Source organism: Scatophagus argus, chromosome 18 (assembly GCF_020382885.2).
Source record: "Scatophagus argus isolate fScaArg1 chromosome 18, fScaArg1.pri, whole genome shotgun sequence".
NCBI lineage: Eukaryota > Metazoa > Chordata > Actinopteri > Scatophagidae > Scatophagus > Scatophagus argus.
The window spans coordinates 11,063,263-11,082,801 of NC_058510.1; the positions used below are offsets into that span (position 1 = coordinate 11,063,263).

General features: G+C 41.3%; 4 protein-coding genes across 10 annotated transcripts in view; all 4 read left to right on the forward strand.

Annotated features, from left to right (window-relative positions):
• LOC124049311 (rho GTPase-activating protein 21-like) overlaps nt 1–8,528 on the forward strand; it is a 70,815-nt gene extending 62,287 nt beyond the window's left edge. For all 7 annotated transcript variants that reach the window (XM_046370795.1, XM_046370791.1, XM_046370792.1 and 4 more), the window contains 9 exons: nt 54–212; nt 363–441; nt 533–606; nt 767–856; nt 943–1,068; nt 1,168–1,209; nt 1,481–1,586; nt 4,060–4,091; nt 5,289–8,528. In XM_046370795.1, the coding sequence (XP_046226751.1) occupies nt 54–212; nt 363–441; nt 533–606; nt 767–856; nt 943–1,068; nt 1,168–1,209; nt 1,481–1,586; nt 4,060–4,091; nt 5,289–6,968 (2,388 nt within the window). In that variant the 3' untranslated portion in view covers nt 6,969–8,528. The remainder of the gene's footprint in view (nt 1–53; nt 213–362; nt 442–532; nt 607–766; nt 857–942; nt 1,069–1,167; nt 1,210–1,480; nt 1,587–4,059; nt 4,092–5,288) is intronic.
• Nucleotides 8,529–9,757: 1,229 nt separating this feature from the next.
• Nucleotides 9,758–13,950, forward strand: apodb (apolipoprotein Db). Its single transcript, XM_046371730.1, has 5 exons — nt 9,758–9,888; nt 11,093–11,211; nt 11,290–11,411; nt 12,216–12,301; nt 13,170–13,950. Exons 2-5 carry the CDS (start codon nt 11,095–11,097, stop codon nt 13,400–13,402), a joined length of 558 nt encoding a protein of 185 aa, XP_046227686.1. The 5' UTR covers nt 9,758–9,888; nt 11,093–11,094; the 3' UTR covers nt 13,403–13,950.
• Nucleotides 13,951–14,285: 335 nt separating this feature from the next.
• On the forward strand, nt 14,286–15,806 carry otos (otospiralin). The gene is made up of 4 exons (XM_046371732.1): nt 14,286–14,354; nt 14,531–14,594; nt 15,064–15,087; nt 15,378–15,806. The coding sequence occupies exons 1-4, from the start codon at nt 14,310–14,312 to the stop codon at nt 15,563–15,565; spliced, it is 321 nt and encodes a 106-aa protein (XP_046227688.1). The 5' UTR covers nt 14,286–14,309; the 3' UTR covers nt 15,566–15,806.
• Nucleotides 15,807–16,128: 322 nt separating this feature from the next.
• Nucleotides 16,129–19,532, forward strand: cops9 (COP9 signalosome subunit 9). Its single transcript, XM_046371733.1, has 3 exons — nt 16,129–16,303; nt 16,746–16,818; nt 19,360–19,532. Exons 1-3 carry the CDS (start codon nt 16,241–16,243, stop codon nt 19,395–19,397), a joined length of 174 nt encoding a protein of 57 aa, XP_046227689.1. The 5' UTR covers nt 16,129–16,240; the 3' UTR covers nt 19,398–19,532.
• Nucleotides 19,533–19,539: the final 7 nt, after the last annotated feature.

Sequence of the window (19,539 nt, forward strand, 5' to 3'; positions counted from 1 at the left end):
GTCCTCCAGGTCCAATGAGCTAAACATTTTCTTCTTTTTTTTCTGTATTCTAGTTTGTGCCTCTGATTGTGGATGTCTGCTGTAAGCTGGTAGAAGAGAGGGGGCTAGAGTACACAGGAATCTACAGAGTGCCAGGGAACAACGCTGCAATCTCCAACATGCAGGAGGAACTCAATAACAAGGGCATGAACGACATTGATATCCACGATGATGTGAGTCACTGTATCGATCGATGTTGCTTCAGTCGATCTCCAAGGTCTCACATTGTAGGCAGAGCTATAGCACCTTGGTGAAACCCTAAAATTATCCTGCATGTTGAATTAACACAATAACCCTTCATAAGCTAATCTCATCTTTTACAGAAATGGAGGGACCTTAATGTGATCAGCAGTTTACTCAAGTCCTTCTTCCGAAAACTTCCAGAGCCGTTGTTCACAAATGGTGGGATGCTTTTTCAAAGGTTGTGCATGCCATCTAGTGGTCAAAAATGTGGACTACATTTTTCATTTTCATTTTCCTTTGCTACCTGCAGAGAAGTATGCAGATTTTATAGAAGCCAACAGAACAGAAGACCCAGTGGAGAGGCTCAAAGTGCTCAAGAGACTGGTGAGTTGCCCTGACAATTCATTTTGTCCCTTCCTTGTTGGATATTATTTTTATTATTTAAAGTATTTACTCTTAAATTGTTAAGGTTTGCTTTTTTACAACCTGTTCACACCGTGTATTGGAGAGCTGTAAACAAAAGAAAAAAAATCCTATCTTACAGCTTCATGAGTTGCCAGATCATCATTATGAGACTCTAAAGTTCCTCTCAGCTCATCTGAAAACGGTGGCTGAAAATTCAGAGAAGAATAAGGTGCGTAAGAAATGTCTTTATTTTGACTTACGTTTTCATCAGAGAGTTGCAAATGTACAATGAAATGTTGGTTTCTTGTTTACAAGATGGAACCAAGGAACCTAGCCATTGTGTTTGGTCCAACTCTGGTGCGGACCACAGAGGACAACATGACCCATATGGTGACACACATGCCAGACCAGTACAGGATAGTGGAGACCCTCATTCAAAATGTGAGCATCAGGTTTTTAACTGCTAAAAGGTATCAAACCATATTTCACATGTGAAATACAAAAACTTGATTTTTAATGCTTTTGTTTTCTGTCCTCTAGTATGACTGGTTTTTCACTGAAGAGGGAAATGGAGATCCAGTGGTGGGTACAGACATCATTGCCATTTAATTATGCTCTTCCAGCTCTGTTCCCTCTAGTTCAAATACTTTATTCTTCACAAAAAGAGCAATTTTACGCAAAAAATTCATTCAGACAACTACAATCAACCCAGAAGTACCCTCTAACATACCTCTTGCTGTTGGTTTCACTTACCCAAACTTACTTAGTGAGTAGGACAATGAAGGATTGTTTACTGAAGGTGTCTAAAGAAGCAGCGAGTGTTTTCAAGCTGTGTTACATTTGCTCCTTTCAGACCGTGTCCCAGGAGGAGAGCGCAGTGGAGTCTCAGCCCGTCCCCAACATCGACCACCTGCTCACCAACATCGGCCGTACGGGCACATCGCAGGGTGAAGTATCAGGTAACACTTTGGCAGACCAGCTCTTTGGTGGGTTAACCCTTCTCTGCCCTTTCTCTGCTGTGCTCAGAGAGGCACTGGTGTGTAAAGTGGTGACGAATGTTGATAACGCTGCTTCTCCTCGTAGGCCAAGCTCACCCTCTGCTTCTTTGGCTGTTGCCACTAGATAGAAATGTCTATGGCTAACCTTGAGTCCAAATGCCTGTGTGGGTTTCAGTTGGCAATTTATTTGCATCGCTGAAAACTGAAAGGATGCAATAAATTGTTATGTTTTCTCCATTCGCTTTAGGAGATTTGTCCCCTCCTCCTCTTTCTCCTCCTCTGTATTTGTCAGACTTTTAAACACTTAATAGATTTAGATGTCATTTTCCTCTTTCAATCCCTCTGCCCTTTAATACCTTGTTTTGGTCAATCTCCACTATTGGGCTGTGTTTTCTCCCCCTCCTTTATCCTGCCTACTGTTGCACTAATACGGCATGTTCTTTCCCACGTCAGAAATAGATGTTTTTACAGTGAAAGGCGACCTCTGATTCCTCTGTCTCTAGTGAGGCTCTGTCGGGTGTCCTAAAGGCTTTCCCAGCATTCACACATACTGATCTTGACACAGGCCAAGTGGGAGGAGTCTATCGCACCATGATGACACTGATGGACTCTATAATGTCCGTGATGGACAGCTGGAACTGTAGGAAGAAGGAGGATTGTTGCCCCCAGTGTAGCTGCCTAGTCTGCAGGAACCCGCAGCTCTATTAAGTGCAAGAAATGCCAAAGAGAAACAAAAGAATTAAACAAAGAAAACGTGAGGAAAATGGGAAGCGAAGCGGCTACACGGTACTGTACAGTGTCCGGTGTTGTAGGTTTTCTGTCAGAGTTTACACAACACAGGCCGGTGCTACTGTCTGAAAGGCTCTCCGCTGTCTCTCCTCACTATCTCGCAAGCTTGCCAACAGGAGAGATAGCATGGTATGGTTTTTACGTCACCAGTCAGTGTGCACTTGCATATTGTGCCATCATCTGTATTGTAAGGGGTGTATAGGGGGGCTTGGCTATGTCACACCAAACAAAAAGCAAATTTTAGCTAGAAACGACGGATGATTTAAGTAGATGTGATTACAGAGCAGGTGAGGACTGATTGTAGGTTTTCCTTGCTGACACTCTCATTCTCATGTAGAGTCCTCTCTTTTCATATAGCTAGCCCCTCTGTTACCCCCCTGTCACTTGTCCTTTGTTTTTTGGTTTCTTCCATAGCCGTCTCTGTCATCATCGTGTCACTGCTGTCACGGCAGCTCACATCCCCTCACACTGCTTCCTCAGTTCAGCTAAAAGCCATTGTCAGTCAGGGGATCAATGTGTTACAATATGTTTGCTTACTTCCTCTTTGATCAGTTAGTTGTTGACCCACAGTATATTACTTTTTTTTTCTCCCAGTTTTAGACTACTTTCTTCAGACTGCTTGTTTTTTAAGCCTGGGGTTTCCAGTGTTTAGGTTGACAGATGAATGGAAGGGGTCATATTACTTTCAGACTCTTCTATTTTTTTTTTACTTTTTACTTTTCATGACTTCTTGAAGGTAATATTCAAATGAAACAGTATGAGAAGGAAACTTCAATCTTATTTGAGCTCTTGGACTTGTTGCAGTCCAAATTAGTTGATTGATTTTCTTAAGAATTCACTGTCAAACAAAATTTTATACCTTTTAACCCAAAATAAACTTTAAGAAAATAAAGAGAGTGCAGAAAAAAGATTTGTCACAAAAGCTATTTTACTAGCTCTTGATGAGTTTCCAATTTAGAAATGGACAGAGTTTTCGTAAGACAGCTACGACGGCAGGTTGAAAGTAGATAAATCTGTAAACCAATGATGTTGTGAACCACTGGTTTAGACCAAATTTAACTTAGGAGAACCATGACTTATAGTGTTACAAGGAAATGAGTTTATTGAAACCACATCCAGCCAGTCTGTGGTGTCAGATGTTTTTCTGATGCGGTTCAAATCTGCATACTTCCATATCCTTTTCTAACTTCAGTCGCCATCATTGTGTTGCATGGCACTTTGTCAGCCTCACTGTTAAGCTGCTCTTCAATGTACTTGTTGTGTTCATTGCTGAAGTTGCACTCAGTATCACTTAAGAAACTTGAGGGAAGTTTGGAGGTATCTGTACCCGACTTTCTGGGCTCGATGTTCAGGTGTGTGTCAGGGTTGGAGAAAGAATGTCACATGCCATGTAGATGTGGATCTGAGTGTAACGTAGAGCTCATCTGTCCCTGTGTGAAGCATGGCCTCTTGTCTGCTCATGTCTGTGCTCATTTGTCATCAGTCTTGTGTTTTCTCTTTGTTTCACTCTTTACACGATCTTCCTCATCAACACGGTTCTGTTCTTGTTTCTTCCTGATTCATGTTCCCACGAGGCACCTCCTTGATGTGATTGATTGCGTATAATTGTCTAACTTGTCCCATTTCTTCTCTCCTTTACCCACAGATTCACCAACTAGTGACTCAGCTAAATCAAAGGTGAGTGTGTGTGAGCCCAGTGTTAACCCTCTCAGGCCACTGGTAGTGTAGGATGACAGGAGGTAGGTAGACAGATCGGTCCCACCTCCAGTCAAGACCGACATCGAATAAACTTACACTGAGAGTTTCACCCAAATCATGAAAAACAGCATTTTCTTACTCAATTCTGTCTAACACTTGCCCAGGTGGTACAGATACCCACTTTTTCTGTGTCTAAGCCAATATAATGGAATAGAATTTCATTTGTCACATATGTATTATCATGAAAGATTACCAGCAAGATCACACCTAAGGTTTTACTGAAAGCTGTTGTGCAACAAGGTTGCACTTATTGAGGGATTTACTGTTGGTGGCCTCACACACCTGTCTGCTGGATCTACTTTCTACAGAAGAAATAGTCACAGCGAAAATTGTTGACATGCTGTACTGTTGATCATTCAGTGACCAGGATGCTGCTTCTGTTGAGCTTTTTTTTTAAAAAAATGAAATTTCTCAGCAGAAATTACAAATATGCCTTCAGATCCAAAGTATCAGGATTTAAGCAGAATTTTCATAACTAGAGGTCCCAAAAAATAGACAAATAAAACCAAAACTGCCTGCATAGATGGGCACCTCCTGGACTAAGCAAGAAAATATGTTCTTTGTCATTTGGGTGAATTGATCCTGTAAGTTTATGAAGTGACTGGAAATCCAGTGAGCTAGAACCACTTTTCATTTCTGCTTCATGGCACATTAAACTTAATACTTGTGGCTAAGGAGCTCAGGATTATGAAGTTGCTTTTTATGAGATAAAAACACTTGAGAAAGTGTCATCAGCAGGAGCAGGTGCTTTGCATCACTGCACTGCTAACATGTGGCTGCCTTTTTCGTCAGCTCAGTCGTGCCGGAGCTAAGGCTTGAGCAGGGACGCTTCAGTTCATGCTGTGCTACTGCTTCTCCTGCTTCTGCTTTAAGGCTGGCATGGAAAAACAAAAAACATTGTGCTCTCTGTTAATGGCGCCTGTTAATGTTCCTCTCTCTGTCCATTTCTTTGGTTTGTGGTGCTTCAAAGGAGCTCGTGGAGAATAGGTTTGAGTCTCCAGAAAGGGTTGAAGGGTTTCTTTTCTTTTCTTTTTGCCGTGTTCCTTCATTGTGTTTCTCAGCATTGGAAGTACTCATTTTGGTATCCCCCCTGCTCTCTTCTCCTTCGTCCTGCAGGGTTCCTGGGGCTCAGGGAAGGACCAGTGCAGCCGAGAGCTCCTGGTCTCCTCCATCTTTGCTGCAGCCAACCGCAAAAGAAAGAAGTCAAAGGAGAAGCCTCAGCCTAGCAGTTCAGATGATGATTTAGATGCTGTGTTCCCCAAAAAGGAAATCCCTGGTCAGAAGCCAAACCACCACAGCCTCCAGACCGAGGTACAGAGCGAAAGTCGTCCTGGCCCCAATGCTAAACCCAATCCAAAGCAACCAGTACGAGTAGAGGAAAGGAAAGAGAATGGAAGAACTGTGGAGCTCACGCCTAAAGCTAAGAGAGAGCACAGAAACTCCTTATTCATGAAGGAGAAGACTCCGTCCAGACACCCCCCACCTTCCCCCTCGCCATCCCCACAAATCTCTGGCTCCCAAGCAGTTCCTCAGGGAAAATCCTCCTTGTCGGATCCTCCATCCCAGCTTGATGAAAACACCTCAGACCTCGGGACCATGAGCTCTGGAGCATCAATGCCGCGGTCGAGACCAAAAAAGTGGAGTGCAGGAACATCAGCTGATTTTCCTGCAGGAGCATGTGTCGGATTGGGAGCAGGTCCAGGGGCATCTGCTGGTGCGGAGGTGAGCTCCATCACCTCTGACTACTCCACCACTTCTTCCATCACATTCTTGACTGGTGCAGAGTCCAGCGCACTGAGTCCAGAGCTGCAAGGCGGGGAGGAGGCAGATGATGAACGCAGCGAGCTCATTAGTGAAGGCCGACCCATGGAGACAGACAGTGAAAGTGACTTTCCAGTTTTTGCTCCAGGCGGTGGCAGCAGCCAGTCTACACCCTGCCCAGAGCAAAGTCTGGAAAAGAGTGGACCACGAAGAGGTGGAGCAGCCGAGGGGAGCACCACACCAAAACTGGAAGCGCGGCGCCTTTTCCCGTCGCACAGGATGATTGAGTGCGACACGCTCTCTAGAAGGTGGTCCCTGAGACATAAGACAGACAGTGAGTCATCAGTAGAGGGAGTAGCTGGGAGTGGGGAGCGCAGTGAAGGTAGGGCAGAGTCTTCTACGCGACTCTCTCGAGTCCTGGAGGTGATGAAGAAAGGGCGGTCAACAAGCAGCCTCAGCTCATCCTCACGCAGCGAGTCGGAGCGTCCTGAACCAGCCTGGCACCTTAAGATCACAGAACGGTTCAAGTTCAGGTTACGCACATCTGCTGATGATATGTTCACCCAGAAGAACCGAACTCCAGACGCTCGTGGGAAGAAGAAGAACATCCGCCGGAGGCACACCATGGGGGGGCAGAGAGACTTCGCAGAGCTGGCGGTCATCAATGACTGGAGGGAGCAGGGTGGCGTGGACCAGGCAGCCGAGCTGTCGGCTCTAGACCAGCTCAAGCCGCGATGTTCCTCTCAGGACCTCTCCATCCGGGACTGGATCACTAGAGAGCGGTGCAGAGGCTCCAGTTCGAGCGTGGAGGTTGCTCCCAAAGCCGTCCCTGAAGATGATCAACCAGATGCCCAGGATGTAGCTCCAGAAAAACCTCCTCCTTGTGCATCTGCGGGCACACAGCTGCTGTCGGGTGAGCACGTTAACGGTAGTGGGCTACAAGGCAAAAACAAAGCCAGCCTCGGGGCAGATGCTCACCCACACAAACTGTCTGGAGCACAAGTTGTCCGCTCACGGTTCTACCAATATCTGTGAAACTGCAAGAGTGGTCTTGTCTAACGTATTTGTATAGATTTTTATTATTTTTTGTTTTTTTAAAGAATGAGTGCATAAACGTATGAATGTGAGCATTTTAGCTAAGGTTACTGCACAATATTTTTTCTACAAAGTATACTTAATGTATCTACTGTACATACTGTGTATAGGCTCATGTTATTGTTACTGGTTGAAGAGATGTTTATGTGTGAAATTCCACCGACATGTTGGCTATACTGGAACAGATGTGGGAAAAAAAAAAAAATAACAACTCAGACTTCCTCCTGCCCTACTAATACAAGAATGTGACTTTTTTTGTTGATTTGTGGTGTTAATAGGACAGAAATGGACTCTCTGTATTGTTATACAGCACTAAAAGAAGAGTCAGCCCGACTATGAGAATGCAGGAGGAAGAATAAAGTTCAGTTCTTCCTGTGATAAGCGGTATGAAGAATGTATTGCTCTCTTTGGACTAACACTAGTTGCTTGTGACAATATTGTCATTTTCAAAACAATATGTATGTGTTTTTATTTGCCTGTACTTGAAGTATGTGGATGTAACTGAAGGCTGCTTTCTGTGCTGGGTGCTGTGGGAAGTTTGTTTTTTCACAGTACAGTCACAACAGCCAGATATTAGCTTGAGGGACTGGAGGATTATTATAGTTATATCAAATAAAGACTGAAAAAAAACAGTAATGAAATGCTGATACTATAGTATGTATTGCTTGGTACAGTAGTTTTTTATTTCCAAACATTGTCTGATTATAGTCCAAAAAGTAAGTTATTACATACGTTTGAATTCAGCAAGAAAAAGTGCCTCTTTTTTCCCCTCCTTTTTTTAAAACTGTTTTTACCAACAGTTGTCAAAGATGGGAATACATTTTCCAAAATATTTTTAGGAGAGAATAACCTCACAGGCATTCCAGAGACTTTTCATTTAGGTTTGTGGTTTTTCCTAGTTAAACCCACAACGACATCAGAGCATTCAAATTTATGTCCATGTCTTTGTGTCATTGCTCCACCAAACCCCCTGACCTCCTTTTTTTGAAGTGCAGTAAAATGTATGGGTGCTTAAGACCTGGGAGAAAAAAAATAGATAAATAAAACAACAAACCCATCTTTAAAAACTGCATGAGACGATGTTTTCTGAACAGTGAATATCTCGCCTGTGTAGCGCAAAACGTGGGTGCATTGCCCTCCCTCAACAAACACTGGAAATAAATAATCTTTATTAAATTTTTGCATCTCTTTGGCGTCATCCTTGCTGCGTTTAACCTAACATGGCACACTGATTTACTGAAAGCTGAATTGCTTTGGGTTTTATATATATATATAAATAAAAGCAGCTGTTGTTTGTTTTGTTTTATGAGTGTGATTGTTAAGGTGGTGTGAAATTCAATACAGAATTTTAAAAACCTGATCCTTACAGACTTATCCTTATTATTTATCCATAGTGCTGGAAGGATAAAATTGAGGTAAGCTTCAGGTGGTTACCAGTATATAACATAAGAAAAACTTTGATTTTCCAAATATAAAAGCAACCAGCATCTGCAATGGAAACCACTGTGTGAGTGTGTTTGATAAAGGCCCACAATAAAAGACAGCAACAAAGGGATGTTCGGGGGGAAAAGCCAGTCAGGGCCTTAAAAGTAATTTAAACCCCATGTCTACTACACCTTACAGCGAGAGAGAGCGAATCATAATGGGTTGTAAAAAAAATCACTTCTAACAGCTAACAAGTAAAATGGAGAAAGAGAAAATAATGTTAGAGATTGTCAACATTGTGTCCTCCATGATGGGTTTTGTCCCCTTACAGCAGCCGAAGTGGAAGGACGCTAAAGGCAACTGTTTCCAATCAGTGTGTGAGGCTGAAATTACTGGAATATAATCCAGTTTTTTGGGTTGGCTCATAGCCTGCAGGCAGTACTTATTAAAGAAGACACGTTAACTTACATAAGTTAAAGGGAATTTCAGTACTAGACAAGAGCAGATGAATGTATGAAGATTTATGTGTCAGCAGGGCTGAGGACACTGAGATCATGTCCTGGGAATACAGCAATGATATAGTGGACAGAGGAAAACAAACAAACAACAACAACTTCTGATGGGGATCGTATTGGGGGAAAAGCAAAAATTTATTCAAGATGTCTAACTGGCTCCTGTGTTATCTGTTGGAAGTGTGTATTTAAAAAAATAATAATAAAACCACACACATAATACAGATAAAGCAGAGACACGATAACACAACAACAACAGATATGAAAGATTTAAAGATCCAGTGTGTAGCATTTAGTGGCATCTGGTGGTGAAGTTTCAGACTGCAACCAGCTGAGGGCACCTCGCCCACCCGCCCCTGAAAAACATGAAAAGTTCTCCCAAAACCTGAGTGATTAGTTTGTCTGTGAAAGAGGACCGCAGTAGATATAAAAGACTCATCTTAAGGTAACAAAAACACAATAATTATTAAAAAAACACTTTAAGGTTACTGGTTATTATAGAGAATCTCAGCATATGAAAGAACAGAGAATATAATGCCTAAAATAGGCCTACAGTAAATATAATAAAAAACAAAATGAAACCTAAAATAGCTGGAAAAATAAAACAATCACATCAAAAAAAGAAAAAGTTCACAATTTTTGTAAATATGGAAATAATAAAATATAATGAAAAATACTGTGGGGACTGAACAGGCTAAATAGCCTACAGTGTTTAAACCGTACCACAGTGTCTGCATTGTCACAACGTGGGAATGTGCGCATGATGACAATTCACGTAACGAGCTGCCTCATGCTGACTCAGTGATGTAACGTGAACACACTCTCAGTGTGTTTGTCCTCAGAGCTCCAGACAGTCTCCACACTGCAGCAGGCACAGAGTGAGCTGCGGCCCCAGACCTCCACCTGACATCCGCACACCTGAGGTAAGCAAGGCTTTAAGTTATGGCTGACGGGAGCTAAAAATCAAACATTCACAGTGTAAATGTTTTTAATTAATTACTTCTTTTCTGCAAGGCTCATTTTCCCACTTGATTTTATCCTCTGTAGTTGTAAAATACTGGAGAAAAATATTAATTTAGGTCGACCGTTTTTAACATTTGGCTGAAATGAGAAACTACTAAATACGATGTGTTTTGTTACTCTCAAACAGCAGTACTGTGTAAAGAAATAAGCATAACATGAAGCTGTTACGTGGAACCAGAAGAACAGGTTTGACCACATGTGGTGTTGTGCATAAAGAGACAAAAGTAAAGATGCAAAGGAGACAAAAGACAGGTTGATTTCCTCAGCTGTCCAATGAGAGCGAGAGAGCGAGATGTCTGCCATAGTTTTTCGCCACTATCTTATTTCACCATTAACATCCAGTTGACCATGAAAAGCTAAAATGTAAATACTTTCAGGTATGCATATGTAGCACGCCAACAGCCTCCGGAGGTAGTGTAGGCCATACTGTCTCATAGCTTCAGTTTAACCCTCTAACATGAAAACCAAGACCAAAAGAACCCCCCAAAAAGAAAAAAAAATAGTCAAAATGAAATAAGCAATCAATCAATATGTTCTCCACCAAGTCACTGAATAAAACTAAAAGTTTACATAAAACCTGTGTTACTTTCTGAGGCAGGTGTTCAATAAAACACAGGCCTTGCTGCAACATTTAAGCCGACCCTTAAACTCCAGGATGAAAAGTTTCACAACAACAACAAACTTGTTTTGTGATTTTTAATCCCTCACTCAACTACTTAAGTTTAACTTTACATTCCAGTTGACCCTTACTTCAGACAAAATTTAAAATTGTTACATTTGCTGCTACGCCTCATAGTGTGGGTACTTTATTTCTTTAAGACGAAACCCCACAGATTTAGCATTGCACTCCTGTAACAAAAATGCCCCATGTTCAACAGCTGTAATATAGAAGTTATGTGCAGAGTAACACATCAATAATTATAATCCAGTAATAAAAATTATACTGCATCATGCATACTGTTGGTACTTGAAGTATATTTGATGCTGATGCTTTTGTACTTTTAAATAAAGTTTTAAATGCATGACTTTTACCCGTAAAGCTTACTTTAAATTTATTTACACATCTTCACTTTCACCTTCTATAATCCTCCTTCTCTCCTGAAGGGATGATGTCTGTCTACCTTCTCCTCCTCCTGCTGCTCCTCCCTCTGGTGGCAGCTCAGACCTATCACTGGGGTCCCTGTCCCACTCCTAAGGTGCAGCCCAACTTCAACCTTCAACAGGTAAAACACACTAAATCTTTCACTCGTGCACACTATCCACTGAGCTGCACAGAGCTAACGGAGCCCCTCTCTTGACAGTATCTCGGCAGGTGGTATGAGATCGAGAAGCTCCCTGCTTCCTTCGAGAGAGGGAAGTGCATCGAAGCCAACTACGCCATAAGGAGAGACGGTACCATTCAGGTGCTGAACTCTCAGTTCTAGTGAGTACTGGGGGGTTTTTGTTGTGGATTCTGGCTTCACGATACATTTGATTTGATGTTCAATGTTAGAGATTCTACCTGTGAAACAAACCATCCAGCCCTGTACATCCTTTCCAGAGAACGAGAGGACTGATGCCACTTTCGTATCTGCAGGCTAAATACAAAGCTAGAGGCAGTTAATTTAGCTCAGCACAAAACAATGTCATTACAACTGTGAAGATGTCAGATAAAAGAGCCTGTCACAGAACGTTAGCATCACTATCACTATAACCTGCGAGGTTTTGGTGAAACAGACCAGGAACTATGAACGTGCAAACTAACAAATAAACTAGGCGTCGCTTTTGACTCATGTTTCACTCAAGTCAAACCATGTCACCACATCTCACCTCACTGAGGTCAAGGGTCAACAACTCAGAATGTGAATGACTTCACTAAATCATCATAAGAAGTAAATAACACATGCAGCTATGTAGCAAACTCTTTCTAGCCTAATTTCCCATCAGGGGGCAATGGGACACAAACTTTGCTTACATGTTGACTGGGTCATCAAAATGTCACAGCAGGAGGACTTACAAGCAAGTAAGATGGTTCACTTTTCTTGTAAGGACCAACACATTATTAAGAATTTGCTCTGAAAGCCCAATGACTGAAGACCTGGTGGACATCTCCTTTAATCCAGCAGAGGAAAGATTAACTTTTGCTTTACATAGTATGTACTGTAGACAAAACAATGTCTAATGGGACAAATTGGGTCCGTCTCTGCGATTGCTGTGTTCATGTGTTATTGTTTTCTCTGCCTCTCAGTAAAGACAAGGTGAGGGTAGCAGAAGGGACAGCAGTGGTTGCAGACCCGAGAGAATCTGCCAAACTTGGCGTCAGCTTCTCTTATTGTAAGTAGTCTTCTTCATCCTAATCGTCTTCATATTTTGCCTGACTGTTGTCCCTTTTTCTTTCATTCTTCTGTCAGTTTTTGGATTGGGGGCAACAAAAGACAGGGAAAGTTATGGTATTTCCAGATGTAAACACTGGCTACCAAAGGGGTTTCCTCGAAAGACATCAGACATAGCAGACTCCACTCATCGTCCTCATTCACAGGAGAGCACACATACCCTGTGAATGAGGACGCGTCTGCTGACATGTGATGCAGCAGCCTCAGACAGACAGGCTTATTGTCAATACAAATGCACTGTCTGTCTCGTCAGCGAATCATCTATTCTGGTCCAACAGTAGATGTTTACGTCTTTTTTTTCAGCCAACTCGAGTGTGACATCAGTGCTGCGGCTGTTCAGGGCGACCAGGTTCAAGTCTGACCTCCAGTGATGTAAAAATTTTCGCTTTTAATTTTGAAAACAACCTCAGAGTGGGTGCACATGTGCGCACAGTTGAGCAGTTGAAGGTGTATGCACAAAATAAATCCTAAAATTTAAACTCAGACATGAGAGACTGTGGTCTGTGTGTAGATCGTTACACATTCAAAGTGCTTTTTTCAAAATAAATAAATAAATCAAAATAACAGGATCAAGTCAGTGCAGTCTCTTGCTTCAGATTTTAACCATAACCTTCCTCTTTTCTGTAATTCTATACAATTTAAGCTTGTTCCGTATAAATTTTTTAATTGTGCTCTTGCTTAGGTTGCCGCTGCTTTACAGTTCTCAGCAATATTGAATGGATTTATTTTGTAAATCGATTTTTAAAACTGTGCTTTCGATACATGATTTATTGCCAGTACACCTTCATGCCTCTGACTTTTTCTCCCAGTTACTCCCTACAGCCCCTACTGGGTTCTGACCACTGACTACACCAGCCTGTCCGTCGTGTACTCTTGCACGGACATCCTCCGCTTGTTCCACGTCGACTACGCCTGGATCCTCGGCCGGTCGCGCTTCCTGCCTCCAGACACCGTGCGTTATGCCAAAGAGCTGCTGATCAGTGAGGGAATCGACCTGTTCAGGATGAAGGCCACAGATCAGACGGGCTGCAAGGATAATTAGGGATGCATGGAGACTCCCACTCATGGCACCTGCACTGCACTCAGAAGAGGCAGGGTTGAATACTTGATCAGCAGGACTGTACTGTTAACTACAACATCTTCAAACTTACTAACCATCAGCTCAAAGTTAAGAGGAAATACAGGAAAACGTTGTCCTGTTGAACAGCACTTATTTTCAAACAGATGTGTATCGCAGGTATAGCATTATTTGCTTTGATTTTCATTACTTTTCCAGCATCATGTCGTAACTCTTCCTCACTGACCAAAAGTACTCCAGTGTAACAGATATGAAAACATTTAAAGATATTTTTACATTTTAATTCTGTAGTAACTGATCAGTACTTTTAAAAAAGTGGAGGGAAGGAGTTTGTAAAACCTGCATGACATCAACTCTGAACCTCAGTGAAGTTACGTAACGTTACTCATTGTTCTTTAGGAATATATTGTATTTTGATATTCTAGGACATCATATTGTGTAAACAAGAATGTTTGTGGTGATGGTCTTTTTAATTTTTAATTTTTATTAAATCTGTATTCATGAAGCAGTTACCTGGCTGTCTGTATCAGTGAGCATCAGTGGAATATAACTGAGCACATTTACTGCAAGTATCTCAAATTTGTACTTCCTCTCACACATATATATATACATATATATACATACACACACATATAGGAAAAAAAAAGATGCATGAACAGATTTTACACCACTTGGAAATATCAAAGCACGCCTCTGTGTAAATACAGTCTGATCTGGGCAAAACTTGACTGTGTTAGATAGAGAGAGAGAGAGAGAGAGAGAGAGAGAGTGTGTGTGTGTGTGTGTGTGTGTGTGTGTGTGTGTGTGGTGGAGGTCCACTGGCTGTTCCTCCACTGAGCCCCTCACACTACAGACCACAGTGAACCAGTAGATGAACAGCAGCGTCTCTCTGCACAGCTTCACAAACTGTTTTCAGGTAACCAGATTTCATTTATCTCGGTATCGTCTTACTCCTACATAATTAAGATAAACTGCACAAGAGTTTGCTTAAGAGGGATTAGCATGGTCTCCACATTTATGCAGTATAATCATCTCTGATAGACTGACCACTGGGCTAAAACTGAGATCATTACAGACATTTTGTTCATTTAGGAGGGCAAGATGAAGCTGGTTTGGCTCAGTGTTCTGCTCTGCCTTTTTGCCTGTCATCTCAGTGGTAAGTTTTCTTTTTTTTTTTAATCTAAACTAGACTTCAGGGTTAATATTCTCTTGGAGGCAGCTGAAGTTTAGTATGTTTTGTTACAGCAAAGATGTGCATTGGGGAGGTAATAAAACCCAATTTGACATATGGATGCTTACTTGCTTATTGTCAAAATAGCTGTGTATGACTCAGGTATGTTTCTCCCAGATGTGACGGTGCTGCATCTACAAGAGAACATTTGTTTTTGGTGACTGCATTAGTACAAAGACGACTTTGTCCGACGATGAATTCTTCAGACTGTGTGTGAGAGAGTCAGAGAGAGAGAGGAAGATATGGTCAGCGATAATATTTGAGAAGGGAGCAGGTATCCTGCAGTCCCCTGGGAAAAAGCTCAGTTTTTCCACACTTGAATCCTGTCTTTGTATTTGGGAAGCCGTGGAATGCTTGGGAATGTTAATTTTTTCCTCTCTCCTCCTCCTCACAGAGGCCAGAGTCATCCCAGAAGGAGGTACTGTATATAAATAACATCTTAGTTTGCCTTCACATTTTGCAACAAACACAAAATGTCTAATACCTTGTATCTGTACACATTAGTCATTCTGAATGTGCGTCAGTTATTATAGATAATTTTACCTCTCCTGCACTTCCTCTTCTGTTCTATTTTATTCAACTTGAAATCCAAAAATGAGCTTTTCTGGGCTCTTCCATAATTTAAGTAAAATGTGTACAGACTGGCCTAACTTGTAATGTGATTTAAGTTGTGTCTTGTCCTTGCTTGACCTGTTGTGTGTCTTTTAGTGCCATATGATGAATCACCAGCTGTTCCCTACTGGCCCTACTCCACCTCTGACTTCTGGAACTACATTGAATACTTCAGATCCATCGGTGCCTACAACCGTATCAACGAGATGGCCCGGGCCTTCTTCGCCCATCAGCACCTTGGAGACACTCTGGGATACGAGACCAATGCGGGACATGAACACTGAAAGGGGAGTTGAATGGAGCAGGAAGACTGGGAAGGAGCTGATGAGGAAATATATACTTTGAGAGAAAGCGAGAAATAAGAGGAAATTAATATAGAAATTCAATGTAAAGCATAGCAAGTATATGACTGTTGTAGTTTAGATGTACATGTAGAATAGAGTATATATCCCTTTTGTAGGACTGTATGATATCTCCTGTGCCACAAATTAATAAACATTTTTCAAATATGTGATGATCACCGGCCAATGATTTGTCTCAAGCTTCATTTAACGTCTCTTTTCCTTCATTTTATTATTTTTTTTCCTTCTCTCTTATATACTTCCCTACATACATACTTCTATTTATTCAGTTTAATATTTACAGGAACAAGATGTCACAATCTGTTGTCACAAGCTAAAAATAAAACACGTCAATGAAAAGGTAAAATAAAATGACAATACCATATACAAATATAAACATTAACATATAATTCAATAGCAAATTGAAAATAATTACTATATAATAATTAATAATAATTACGGTAAGTAAAAGCGGACCCGATGGGAGAAGCTGCTGGAGGCAGCCGAGCCCAATTTCCTGCTGCACACGGTTGTTTTGAATACATCATCAATGGTGCTAAGAAGCTAACTCAGCCAGGCATTCAAAAAGCTGTGTTCGTCTACTGAACTGAAAACATAATGAAACCCGCGGTGGACGAGATGTTTCCTGAAGGAGCTGGACCGTACGTGGACCTAGAGGAGGTAGGTTAACAGGCTCGGAGCGAAAAAGTAACATAATAATAACAAAACAAAACAAAAACTTGCTAATGCTAACTTAGTGAGAGTCAAAGTTATAAACTCAGCTAGCTACCGTTACACTCTGAAAATAATGCTGTCGATACTCACAGCATTTGCGAGACAGTTTTGCGTCTTTTTTTAAAAAAAAAAGTTTTAAAGTTTTTAATCGAATCGTATGAACAATATGTTTCAGTTCATGTTTGTTTTTTCTTTTTTCAAAGAGCGTGCAAAGAGCATGATCCTGTGAAGGTTGTTTGTCCATATGAAACTGGCATTTAACGCTACTGTTTTTCATTGGTGGCAGTTTTCACATCATTTATTTGTCCCCTGTTGTTTGCCTGTAATGATGCAAGAGTGTGTGATTTGCTTGTGCTGTAAAACTGGTTGCACTGCTTCGTGTCAACAGGCAGGGGGCAGCAGCGGTCTGCTGATGGATCTGGCAGCCAATGAAAAAGCAGTGCACTCAGACTTCTTTAACGGTAAACCAGCTTTTCTCTCACACACATACACACAAACTTGGTACACGCACCTAAATTGTAATCTCTAGATCTGATCAGCTTCGGTGAGAAAACAAGCGACCACACGATCATTTTCATTTTTAATAATGGGCTTTCCTCCTCTGCTTCCAGACCGCAGACGCGAAGCACAGCAGGAAATGTTTATTTACCTCCTGCTCACTTTTCCAGCAGCTGGGAAAAAAACATGAGACTTGGTCTTGAGAACTTGCAGCATGTATTGACCAACACAATGTGACCTATACTGTGCATTTGCCAGGCAAAATACTGCTAATGTGTCCTCTGTGTCCCTTGTATTCATTGACCATGTGTCTCTCACTCACTCAGGCACTCACAGTAAACACTGTCCAATTCAGGAGCTTCTCTTACACTGCTCTTGTAACAAAGGTTAACCTGTTGTACCAAAATATTTTTTTCAGTGTTGGCCTTTGGAATAAGGGAATCTTAGTTTTTGAATGAGCAGTAGAGACTAGCAGCAGACTCTGCTGGTTCTAAGTTTTACTCGCACCATGTGTTTGTGGAATTATTTTTCTTGGTATGCACATATAAACAGCAAATGAGTTTAAAATATTCCACTATTTTTTTTCCAGTAAGAGGAAAGTTTAAAGAGAAGAAGTATTAGTGTAAGCGCATTATCCAGTGTCCACATTGTCTTTTCAAGTTAACCCGCAAAAATCCTGTTGTTCCCCCGTAAACACCAGTTTATGTGTGAGCATCGCACACACAGGCAGTGCATGAAAACACTAACCTAATCGGTTTTCCGTCTTGCAGTGTTAGCTGCGGGCAAAAAAATAAAAAAAATCAATTTTGGCTCAGCAGCACATGACCTAGAAAGAAAAGAGCTGATTGTGAAAAAAGAAAAAAAAAGAGAGGAAAAGAGGAGAGGAGGATGGTAAAGTGAGTTTATAGCTGCTGTCAGACTGAAACACAGCAGGACACCTTGCCAGTCAGCTGCTTTAAACACTCGTGCACACACACACACACACACACACACACACACACACACACACACACACACACTCCTTTAGATCAGTTTGGCTGGTACTTAAAACTTCCATTCGGTGTTGTCTCATGTATGGTACGTCCTAGCTTGTGCTACTAACAGGAATTTGAGTCCCATAAGGGCCCTTCATGCTGATGACTGCACTCAAAGTATTTTAATGCCATGTTTCAGTCCGGAGTAGATACAGTTCGTACATGTGATTAGACTGAAACTGTGTGTGCCAGAAATCATTTGCAATGCGGTAGAATTTATTAATAGTATTTTGGTTGGCACTAATCAGACCCTGGAGGTGTAGACACTCATCTTTTTATACGTGCATACCAACCATTTGACATTAGGTGGACTGTTCTTTTAAAAAGGGCATACACAGGTCCTATTTCTGTTACCTAAGACGCGAGTTAGGACATGTCTGATTAGAGCTAAAGTGATCATTTAAAGCCAGTGATTCCACAGAGACTTTGCCCTTTTAATGGGGCTCTCTAAGCTGAGGTTGAGGTGTCCCTCTGTGCTGACATGGATGCCACAATATAATGTTAGGTTTTTAAAAAGGTCACCAAACAGTGTGAAAAGTGGTACGTTTTCTACTTTCCTGATGTTGCTGTGCGTTGTCTGCTGCGTTCAGAGTTGCAAGGGGTTATGGGTAGCCAAGGAGCAAGTTGTTTGTAACTTCCTGGAAACTACAGAAACATAAGAGTGTTTCTCAACCTAGAGACATTTTAGCAGATTTATGTAAATTTATATAATACATTTTTACTTTATAGCCTGTATAAATGGCAAAATATCAAGCTTCTCTCTAAAAAGATCCTCCAGAAATATTTCAGCATATTCTCTAACAGTTACAGCATGGTGAATAAAGACTAGCAAATGCTTCTGCTAGACCTGGTCAGCTCAGAAGGCCACATTCCAGCTTACATCAACCCAGACTCCGTAACCACTGTCCATAAATCTCCATGCAGTCCAACATTTCAACAGTACAACAACGTTCATTGTCTTGCGTAGTGCTCAAAAAGAAAGAAAATCAGCAATTTAAAAGCGGGAAGTGAATGATAATATTGATGATTAATTAGTCGATAGATAATTGAAAAAGCTCAAATCATCAGAGCTTTTAAATGGAGCGTTTCATTATCTGGATGAGCAAAGAAGAAAGTGTAGCACTACAAGAAGGATCAGCTATCATTTATTTTTCCCTCCTTTTTAATAGCAGTAGTGTTATTATTGTTTTTCTCTCTCGAAACAGTTTTAAAGAATCAATATATGAGTCCATACATCAGATGCACCACTGAGTCAGCTTAGTTATACAACAAGTACTAGTTAGTGCTAATGGATGCGGATCCACTTCTTGAGTAAAATGACTCACTGGATAAAAATACCACCAAATATCATTTGATCCAAGCTCAGAGGGTGAGAATGTGAGCTCTGGGAAACTGGACTAATTCTAACCCTTTCCTTTTTTTGTCTCCTTTCTTTCCATTTTGTATTCTTCTTCTCTTTTACACCTGCAGACTTTGAGGATCTGTTCGACGACGATGACCTTCAGTGATGACAGCGTCTGAACACCTGTGCGTTTCTGTGAACGTGTACATCAGAAAATGGGCTTATTATAACTACAAGTTTTCTCTTATCCTGTCATGTCACTCACCACCATGATGAAATAAAGTCTTTTTGTTTTTTAAAAGGCGTCT